At 42.9% G+C, this 10968-nt stretch overlaps 1 protein-coding gene across 3 annotated transcripts; it reads left to right on the top strand.

The window, feature by feature from the left end:
- The first annotated feature begins 363 nt into the window (after positions 1–363).
- Positions 364–9840, top strand: patz1 (POZ/BTB and AT hook containing zinc finger 1). 3 transcript variants are annotated; one of them, XM_085354413.1, is made up of 5 exons: positions 364–1722; positions 2842–2905; positions 3010–3181; positions 8650–8862; positions 9258–9840. In XM_085354413.1, exons 1-5 carry the CDS (start codon positions 485–487, stop codon positions 9734–9736), a joined length of 2166 nt encoding a protein of 721 aa, XP_085210539.1. In that variant the 5' UTR covers positions 364–484; the 3' UTR covers positions 9737–9840. The 3 variants fall into 3 exon arrangements, with proteins under 3 accessions (XP_085210539.1, XP_085210541.1, XP_085210540.1); XM_085354415.1 differs by lacking the exon at positions 8650–8862 and adding an exon at positions 5461–5619; XM_085354414.1 differs by lacking the exon at positions 8650–8862.
- The last annotated feature ends 1128 nt before the right edge of the window (positions 9841–10968 follow it).

The following is a 10968-nucleotide window of genomic DNA, read 5'->3' as shown; positions in this document are numbered from 1 at the left end:
GAATAGGCTCACAGACAGCGCTCATAAAGAGTGACGGGAGGAGGGGGTTGTGGTTGGCTGGTTGGGGGAGGGGTTTTCACAGACAGCAGGCAGGAAGAGACCTGCGTACAAACATAAGGCATGAAGAAATGAAAGACCTCTGCAGCGCCGGAGTACTGCTGCAGCGCCGATCCCACCAGAGAAAAATAAAAAATACACATTCATTGTCAAAGCACTGATATCGATATATATTTTTTATTATTACAAAGCGAGCGACCCCCACCCTGAAGAAAGCAGGGTCAAAGTTCACAGGAAGCTGGGGGGCTGCCATTTTTCCCTGCTGCTGCTACTGCTAGCCTTTAACGTTAGATGCTAAAACGACGGGAGGGGCGGCTGGTTTTGGATTTTGTAGCTAGCTGCTTTCGGTTGATCGAAATCCTCACGCATAATCTGCCATTTCTCCGACCTTTGTCGCCAACAACCATTGTTATTGGATGAATTCGGCATGGAGAAAGTAGCAGAGCCGTCTTGGACTTCTTCGTACACCTACCAGGTGAGCAAGCACAGTGCGGAGATGCTACACAACCTCAACATTCAGAGGAAAGATGGAGGCAGGTTCTGCGATGTGATCCTGCGCGTCGGCGAGGAAAGCTTCCCTGCCCATAAAGCAGTATTAGCCGCCTGCAGCGAGTACTTCGAGTCGGTCTTCAGCCGTCAGACTGAGGGCGACGGCAAGGAGCTGGAGATGCATACGATCAGCCCGAAAGTTTTTAAAGACATCCTGGACTTCGCGTACACGTCTAGGATCGTGGTCCGACTGGAGTGTTTCCCGGAGTTGATGACAGCTGCCAAATTTCTTTTGATGCGCTCGGTTATTGAGATATGTCAGGAGGTTATCAAACAGTCTAACGTACAAATCCTCGTCCCGACCTCTCGGGGAGGAGATGCCAGTCTATTCCAGGCCACGGGGGCCACGGAGCTCGGTTTCCCGGTGGCTCACCAGGGTCTGGTAAACGGAACGGGAATGCTGGTGAACGGTCAGAGCTTTGCTAACAGCATGCAGATGCATGTGGACGGAGGTGAAGACGCGGCCGCGATTCTGGAGGACGGCGGCGAGTCGTCGGTGCCAATGTTGGAGCCCGTTGAGGGACTGCCAGTCTCCCCATCCGCGGAAATAACGGGGAACGCGTTTCCTCACGACGCTGGCTCCCCGGGGTCGAAACGGTGCAGGGGGAGACCAAAGAAAGCTGGCGGAGCCGTGGAGGCTGTTCACTTTAACAACAGCCCCCAGAAAGACAACGGACTGTTTCCCTGTGGGACCTGTGGCAAAGCTTTCACCGAGGCTTCCCGCTTGAAGAACCACGAAGCGCAGCACGGAGCCTCCAGCGGGGCTGTAAACAACCTCAGCGACAGCCTGTCAGCCCCGGCCGGAATTTCTCTTCTATCTCAGCCCGGGCTGCTGGAAAACGGCGTGCAGTTACACGGAGGCCTCGCCTTGGACAACGGCCGCAAGAGAGAGAGGACCAGGCGGCACGTCGGCTGTGACATTTGCGGGAAAGTTTTCCGCGACGTGTACCACCTGAACCGACACAAGCTCTCCCACTCCGGGGAGAAGCCATACGCCTGCCATGTGTGCGGGCTCCGGTTCAAACGCAAGGACAGGATGTCGTACCATGTGCGCTCCCACGACGGCTCAGTTGGCAAACCCTATGTGTGCCAAAGCTGCGGTAAAGGGTTTTCAAGGTGAGTTGAATGAGATGTATAAATAATGATGATGATGATGATGATAATTGGTCAGAATCTGTTGGGAGTTGTAAAAAACAAAACAAAAACCACACACAGTGCTGTTACTGGGTCTTAATGCCCTAAATTTCCAGATCATCCCAGACAGAAATGTGCTTTGTTGTTCCTTAATATAATTAAAGGTACATGTGTAAATCAGCACATGTAATTTAGTCCATTATGTGACGGTATCAAGTGAGTGCTTCTATATATAACAGTCAAAGCAGCTTTTAGAGATGCACAGACGCCACCATCTTTCCAACAGCTAAGGATCTTGTCCATGGTTTCTAACTACTGCCGTGCAGCCATGCATGCACCTTTCATATAACATTATCACTACTTTACCTCCCACTATGCGTCCTGCCACAGCTGTCAAATTCAGGATAACCAGTGTAAGTAATCGTTAAAGTATCACCACTATGTTTTGTTTTCAGATACTCAAACCAGTTGAAGGTTGGGTTTTAGCTCACTGCCTCCACCTACTGCTTTGGAGGTTAATGTTTCTGACATGATGAAGAAAGCAGCAGTTTTTTTTTGTTTTTTTTTCTCCACAAATTTTCCAGAAATCTTGTGTGTCTCAGCACAGGTATGACTGAAGAGTTCTTACTGGCCGCCTTTGTGAAGACATACTTTTATGTTTTCTCTTAAGCTACTTTGGCTTCAGGTTGGTGAGCATACAGGGTCACCAGTCTGGCTTCCTAGAGCCCCTCAATAGAACAGTGACACTGTTAATGTTATTAGTAAACCCTCTTTTGAGGAAAAGGCTGCTTTACCTTCAGCCTTGATTTGATTATTTTGTTTTTAAAACAAAGGAGCCTCTTAAGGACTCCTTTGTTATATTAATGTCATACAGCTCACCTGTACCTCGTTGCCAGCTTGCACACTGTGGGAGGACAGCTCTCTGAGACATGAATGAATGTAATTAATTTGAGTAGCTTCCTTCTCGTGATTGATTTTCATGCAATTGAGAAATTAATATAGTACTAATATACAGAGTTCCATACAGGTTAACAGGGAGTTCTGATTTCAGGCATATCAGTTCATGATGCACAGACTTTAATTTGCACTGTTTTCTTTCAGACCAGACCACCTGAATGGACATATCAAACAAGTACACACAACAGAGAGACCTCACAAGTGCCAGGTAGGATCAATATGTCTGTCTTACTTAGTGAATAGCCGCATCTAATGAGTTTCTTTTTTTTTTCTACTGTGAGAGGCATTAGCTTAGTGATTTCTGTCTTTCAGATTTGTAATGCCTCTTTTGCCACAAGAGATCGTCTCCGCTCTCACCTTGCATGCCACGAGGACAAAATCCCCTGCAAAGTTTGCGGCAAGTTCCTGCGAGCTGCCTACATGACAGACCATCTCAAGAAACACAGTGAAGGAACTCATAACTACTGTGGCATTTGCAACAAAGGTAATTCCTTCAAAAAACAAAACAGCGTTGTACTCGGGTTCGAAATCTGAAACCTTTCTACCCCCTATCTTGATCAATATCCAGAGGGTGCTGACGTCCTGGATGTTCACAATATACAGACTGATATTATTTGATATATTGGTAAATGTGCTTTTAGGAAAAATAAGACACGAGTCTAGAGTTATGGTTGATGTACTGCCTTGTGATCTTGTGATATTTAAAAGTAAGATTTTGATTATATAAGAGATTTTAGTTGTTTTTTTTAGTTGGTTGCTCTTGTAGCTTGTGGGTTGAAGTTGAATAACATAATCTGGCAGTGAATCTGTTTGTGAAGATTAACTTCACTACATGGATGTAAAATTACATCTCAAATTTTTCTCTGTTGATTATCCATAAAATCTGCTGTGATCTTCATCTGAATCACAGTCATAGACAGATCAGTCTGATTTACAAACAAGCCTGACCGATTTATTGGTGGTCCAATATTATCAGCCAGTATCAGCATTTATAATGGTGAATAAATGGAAATAAGAAGACAAGTGGGGAAAAACGTCCATCAGTTGTTCCTCCATTACTCTGAATGTTCCCTGATAACAACAGCAGCAACTATAACTGTTGGGCAAAATCCGTTTGTCTAAAAAAAGAAGGAATAGCATATTGGAATATCAGATTTTTAAATCGCCAAATATCTCTCTGTCCTAAAAATCCTATATTGGGGAGGCTTCATTAATCACTCACAGCCCAGAAGTGCGTACTGTAATTCCAGTTAAGTAAGCGAGTTTTTCTTATCATTGGCTAGATTGAAAAACCTAAAACTTGATCTCAGACTTGGGGGGGTTCAGAACAGTGCTGACCAACTTTCTGCTCCAGGCCGTGCACTCGTATAAGAGGGTGTTTGATGCGTCATTTCATATCAGTCGAAGACACTGTCAGATAAATGGGTGATAAAGAATATAAAAAAGTTTGGAAGTCCACTCTGCTGCAAATGAGGGAATTTGGCAATGCTGCCAAAAATGTGTGATCTGTTTGATCTTATTTAAGCGCTCCGTGTGCTCTCAGCGACGCAGTTCATTTCTAATGCGACAGCAGCACAGAACTGGTGTGAAACTAAGCTCGACGCACTTAAATATTAAAGACTACTCTGTGCATTCACGCCTCATACTTTTTCACAGCCTGATGCGAGATGTGGCCAGATCAAAACAAAGTGGATTTTATCACTCGATTATTCCTGGTGATTAAGAGCCTGTGACTAAATTAGTGAACTGGTCAGTCTGTTTTATTAGCTGCGGTTCCAGTATTGTAAAACTGACTTGGCAGCTGGTTGGGGACCGAACATAAAGGGCAGGTTTTCACATTTTCGACATCTCCAACTGAATGCATGCAAAGTCCTGCAGCAATGGTGACGCATACAGTTTGGGTTGCTGTAACTTCACGGCTTCTTTTAGTGTTATTAGTCATGTGCAGCTCAACATGTTGCATGTATGAAATGCAGTTCTTCAGCAGATGGTGTGCGTGTGTCACACTTAAATAAAAGAAATGACAAAAAAATTACTCTTGCAGTCGATTTTAAATCAAAACTCTGAACATAACCTTGTCCTCATCAGGTGTTCAGCAAAAGTTGCTATAATGATCTACTAAAGTCACGACGGTCATTTCAGGTATCCTGGAAATTGCTGAGGGTTCAGATTTTAGTTTTTTGCAATTGCATGTCTGAACATTGAATTTCATATGGTGCTTACAGTCTCAGTCATACGTGTTGAAGGTTTCTTCACGTGTCTGGTTTTTGCATCTTTAGGCCTTTACAGAGAGTGAGACTCAGTAGAGTCTCTAACAGGCCAGTAGTGATCATGCAGGTTGGACTCCTCTGGCTGACCTGATTATTTACTGTTCTGACGTGTGTCTTCAGTACTGTTGAAAATTTATTGGAGAAATCTAATTATATTTAGACTGATTTCAGTGTGTTTTTAAAGGAGTCATTCCATCTGTAAGAACTGTGATCCATGGGAAAAGCCCTTTCTCCTCCCAGGGGCTTAGTAAAACTGTAGTATTATTATGTTGTCTTTATTTTTACAAGTCCAGACAATACAAAAAAAACTGTTTGAAGCTCTGTTGTTTGACATTGTGGAGCAGTACAATTCTCAGTTCACCACACATCCAGAAATGAATCATGGAGTGGGAGCAAACTCGAACAGTACGCCTTTGTTTCAGGACACCTCTCTCACAGGCGGGGATGTCAGTGTGTCAAGCAACTTCCTTCTTCTTTGTTCCTTTGGTCCCAGGTTTCTCCACCGCATCCTACCTTAAGGTGCATATAAAGACACACCACGGTTCTCCACTGCCCCCCTCTGCCACAATGCACACCTTCCCTGAGCCAAGGGGGGAACTGCAGATGCACAACGGCAACCCTTACCACATGGGACGCCAGTGCTCAGTGGAAGGCAAGCAGCCGCCCGCCCCATCCCAAACTTTCATGTTTCTGGCTTTCATTTGTTCTGCGGCCGTTTATTTATTTATTTTCTTTGGGGGGGGAGAAACATGCTGCTGCATCTCTGTATATGTTAACACACGCATACATCAGCTCCTGCTTCCAAGCTTTTTGCTGAAACATTTACTATTGCACCTTCATTTGTCAAGTATTGCACGTCTCTGTGACGACAGTTGCTGTAATTATTCTCTAACTGTGGCACCAATTTTTTTATTTTTTTATTAATGATATCCAGGTTAATTAGGCATGCGGTCAGTGTTACATAAAAAGCTGGAAATGCCAGTGAGCTCAGGCCAGCTTCGTGACTCATGCCAAAGGTCGGGGTGGTAGGGCTGCGGGAAACTATTGTCACACCCTAGAGCATTAAATCTGTTTGGTAGTTGGAGAACTAATTTATCTTTTAACATCCTGGACTCATCTCAAACTTTAGGCTTTATTTCTAATGTGATGTGTACGTACAACTATTCTTTTAAACCCTGTTTTGTTTTGAAAACTGCCTACATATTCCTGTTGCCACTTGGAATAACTGAAGATCTATCCTTTTTTTTGTAATTCTTAAGCTGACCATTTTTTTTTTTTTTTTTTTTTTTTTTTTTTTTTTTTTTACTCTCAACCATGTTAGCAGGTCGCATACTAATTCACATTTCTTTTATTTGTACGCGTGTGTCTGTCCAGCATGGCCATGGCCGTATGGTTAACAGTGTCTGTATCTGCTTGGCTGGTTCATCAACTGTTGTTGGGCTATGCACAGTGTTGCATGATCGTCCTAACGTGTGCTCCATTTGCCCTGGATTCATTGAAATTTTCGTAGTTGTGCCATTTCTGTTGGAGAAACTGTGAACCGAACCCACAAGTGGTTAAATGTAATATCAAAGAAAATGCTGTCTTCTGTTGATTTACAATTTAATGACTTGGGCTTTTAAAATAATGGATTACATTAACAACTACACATAATATGTCAGTGGAAACATCAACAGGGTTCTAAAATTCACACCTCTTACCTGTCACAGGTGCAAATTAAGCATGAGAATCCCAAGAACCACTGCAGGATGCTTTGAAATTATATGTGGCATTTGTAAAATTAAGTGCAGCAGTCACAATTATAATAGCAACTTCAAACTGTCTTTTCAGAAAATGCATACCTTTTAGTCAAAGAGCTATTAGAAAGCACTATTACTACACTATATATTAAGCTCTGATACTAAAAAGGGAAAATGATGTTCTTACTTTAAAAATTTAATTTTTTTTCCAGCAATATATGTCACAAACTTGCAGCACTATATTTACTATATTTCATTAAAAGAAGCCTTCCATATATATATCTGAAAAGTTGCCCACCGTTATTGATTATATATCTGTGATTGGACAATATTAACTGATAATATTGGTCAGGATCTAGTTTGGGGGATAGCTGGTCTTCTTTCTTTTTTTAAACTTCTAAACCTTATAAAGGAAAGTGAGCTTCTGTTGAAATGACACAAAAAAAGCATGTTTATACCAGATAAGTTAAACTTGTTTTACCTCATAGGCCACATACAGCCAATTTGATCTTTAAGTGTACTGGACCAGCAAAACTCTCCTTTCTGTCGGTGTAAAGACATTTAAACATTTAAGCAATTAGATATTAACATATAATATGGAGAAGTGCAGTTTCGACTGTAGGTCTCAGTTTTTCTACTTGCTAAATGTGTAAAATTAAAGAACAAGTTCTGTTAGGTATTTGGTCAGACTGTCCTTTATTTATAAACAAGGTTTTTTGGGTTTTGTTGTTGTTGTTGTTGTTGTTGTTGTTTTAAACAAAACAAAAAACCTAGAAATTTCAATAATACATAATAGGAAGACATGAACTTTTCAATTTCTCTAGTTCTTCACAACTTCAGTATAGAATGAATGCGGGAGGTTTTCATCAGCAGAAAAGGCTGTAAAACTTAAATACAGGGAAATACAGTTACACACACAGGGGTGCACATAAGTGGTCCGCAGGTGCGCATTCGCTGTCAAAATAAAAGACGCGCTGCGCACCAGATAAGAAGTTGCAACGCGCGTTCGCGTACTTATAAAAGGCGCTGTTTTTGTCCGCTAGAGCTCTGTGCGTTCATCATTTGTTTGAAGCCAGCTCACCTCCTGCAACCACTTTTCCGAGAATACGCTCTTCTTTTGCGGTTCGGACTCCTTCTGACATTTCTTTGGAGGTGGAGGAACACCAAAGTAATTGCTTAAAGGAGCTTCTTCGACATCTTTAAGAGTTCTAAACAAATGTCTGTCCTCCAGAAAATTTTATGTGCGCAAACGCGCGTTGCTACTTCTTATCTGGTGTGCATCTTTTATTTTGACAGCGAATGCGCACCTGCGGACCACTTATGTGCGCCCCTGGTTATACAGACATTTACCGACACCACTGACAAGCACACGTCCCCCCCCCCCCCCCCCTTTTTTTTTTTTTTCCCCTCTACTTCTTTTTTGTTCTTTTACCTGTAACCTTCACTTCGTGTCACAGGACCAGTGAGACGTGTGAACGTTACACTTCTCTCCCTGGGGGGGCATTGTGACAAGATACAGCTGGATTCGCAGATGCATCTGGTGACATTAATTGCTGGCTCCATTCTTTAGCTGCTTTAGTGAGCCAGCATGTGCAATCAAAGGATCCCGTGTAGTTTTTTAATTGCACCTGTGTTTAACAAATCAAGTTTCAGCAAGGATTATAATGAAATGGCACAGTTTGATTAAAGCAGTCAGGCAGCCAGGGATTTATTGTTTGTTGACTGTGAGCTGAGGAAAAGGTTAATTCATTCATCAACGCCAGCTTTAGTGAAGGGACTCACTCAGCATGGGCTCATTTTCAGTACTGTACATGTCTAGTATACTGTGTACAAACAGCATTAACACTAGTGATGAAGTAAAGGTATTTTTGTCCGTATGGTTTCCACCGGCCTGTTATATCTGTCCCTCCCCCTTCCTTTCTCCCTGGCTGGGTGCTGTGTAGACCTGTGCGCCAGTCGCCAGCTGCTTCTCACCTCGTCTGAGGCAGAGGGGCGCTTTCATGGGCTCTCTGGACACCCAGTTCTTCCCCAGCCTGGCCATTCAACCCTCTGCTTGCAGCCTGAGCTGCTCATGGGGAAGCCAGGTGGGGCTCCATATTTCTGGGAGTGTCGCTCTGGCGGGGTGCCTGGCTTCCCCGTCCATGGGCCTGTCACAGGTCAGTACAGTCCAGCAGGAGGGTGGGTGGGGGCATGGTGCTAGCATGGCCTATTGGTTGGATGAGCACAGCAGAATTCTCAGTGGACACCGGGCAAATGGACTGAGCTAGATGACTGTGTAGTTAAATGCTGTAGCCACATTTTGGAAAGAACTGTATTTAATTATTCATGTCTTTCAGTCATCGTAACTGGTTCTGCCCGTGCTTGGTGCTTTCTCATGTGACCCCCGAAGTTTACATTTTATTTCTTTTCAGGTGCCAGCCAACAAATGGATTAAAGATGTTTTTTGAGAAAGCCTAAAGCCTAATTCATGCCTCTCTTTTTCTCCCATTTGTCCCCCCCCCCTTTCTTTTGCCTCACCTCCCTCTTCATGTCCATGCTGTATCTACCTCAGACGGGCAGGAAAACGCTGGTAAATGTCCTCACCTGGAATCGGAAGAATCAGATCCTTCATTCGGGGATTTGTCCAACAGCGAAGAGCTTAAATCTCCACACAAAACCGACGGACCAGAACTCGAGATGCCCTCTTTGCCCTGCAATGGCGCCTCTGCGGGGGCTTTGGTCTCTCCAGAGGCATCTAAAGCCAAGACAGACCCTGAGAAGAAATTTATCTGCGGGATCTGTGGTCAGGCTTTCCGCACAAAGTCCTACCTCAACAAGCACCAGCACAGAGTTCACAAAGCCCAGAAGGTCCAGGGCGTTTCGGGGTCCAGCTTGAGTGATATAGCCCCTTCCCTGACGTCTCCCTTCTCCCCTCAACAAAACATGTCTCTGCTCGAGTCCTTTGGCTTTCAGATAGTTCAATCAGCTTTTGCCTCTTCACTGGTGGACGCTGAGGTGGGTCAAAGTGGAATTGATTTTGGAGGAAAGTGACCTTTTTTGCTTGAGGCTTTACAAGTTGCAGGAAAGCCACTTTTTCTTAGGACAAAGCTGGGTTGCCCACAGAAGATACTCTGTATTTGGGAATATCTTTGCCTCAAGACTACTTTTTTTTCTTTTTCTTTTTTTGTCATGTTGGTTAATGTGTATCCAATATTTTTGTGAAAGACTGCCATATAATTCCTACCTTTTCTACTTTTCCAGATTATGTATGTGTCTGGCATTTTGCTTTATAAAGAAATTACGTGAAGGCTTTATTTCCTTTAACCGCTAGGGATGTGTCGAAGTTCTGTTTTCTTTAAAGCCCTTTTCAGACCCTGATTATATTTATCAGTTTGTTAAAGTGATGGCAATCAGACAATTCAGACATGGGTCACTTTAACATTAATGTTCCTATGACAGAGAGCCATTTGGTGTAAAGACTCAGCCCACTGTTTCCCGTAAGTAGATTTTTGTGCTTGTGGCATTAAGTATTGCTGTTATTGAGTAATTAACCACACTCCTTATTAGAAGCAAGGTCTCTCTTGTGGAATTCATGATGGATAAACGCTTGTAGGTCTGACCTAACGAGTTTGGTAATTGTTAAAGAAAAGTGACCAAGACATTCAGTCAAAGGAGCGCACGTCTGAAAAGGGCTTTCAGCTTTTATGTGTGATTTACCAATCACAGTTAAATCCCCATGTTTGAGATGAATTCTCTACTGCATTGTTAAAACGTAAAGTAATCTTTGTCCTTTTGCTCACTTCACCTACTCTGGTGTACTTGGTTAATAGACCCATGGCCATCACAGTGAATTTTTAATGCTTTATATCCTTACGCTCCCCTTAAGTCTTTAAACAGATGTCTTTACCTCAGAGCAACAAGAGGGCTAAATTCTGTATTCATTACCTTACTTACTACCTTTAAGAGAGGACTTTTTTTTTCTTAAGTAAAGAGATTTAATTTGGCTTAAAGTTTGCTAGCAGGGCTTTTTTTAATCTGTTAAATGCTAAAGAAGAAATATTAATAACAGGCTTGATGTGCATTTCATGCTGTTTCTTTTCCTTTTTTTTTTTTTGCTTCCAGTGTGTCAAGTGTCAGTTCTTATGCCAGTGAGTAGGACTGGTAGGTGTTAGGAAGCACTTAAAAAGCCCTTTGTTATGTGTTGAGTTGAATTATTTGTGAAATGTTCCTTTAAGGAGAGGGAAGCCATTTATTGTTGTGATCTTCACAGTGTACCTGAATGC

Source organism: Diplotaxodon limnothrissa, linkage group LG5 (genome assembly GCF_057381915.1).
Source record: "Diplotaxodon limnothrissa isolate DT_005_m linkage group LG5, D_limnothrissa_male_GT1.1, whole genome shotgun sequence".
NCBI classification, from domain to species: domain Eukaryota; kingdom Metazoa; phylum Chordata; class Actinopteri; order Cichliformes; family Cichlidae; genus Diplotaxodon; species Diplotaxodon limnothrissa.
This window is presented reverse-complemented; position numbering and strand designations above follow the sequence as displayed.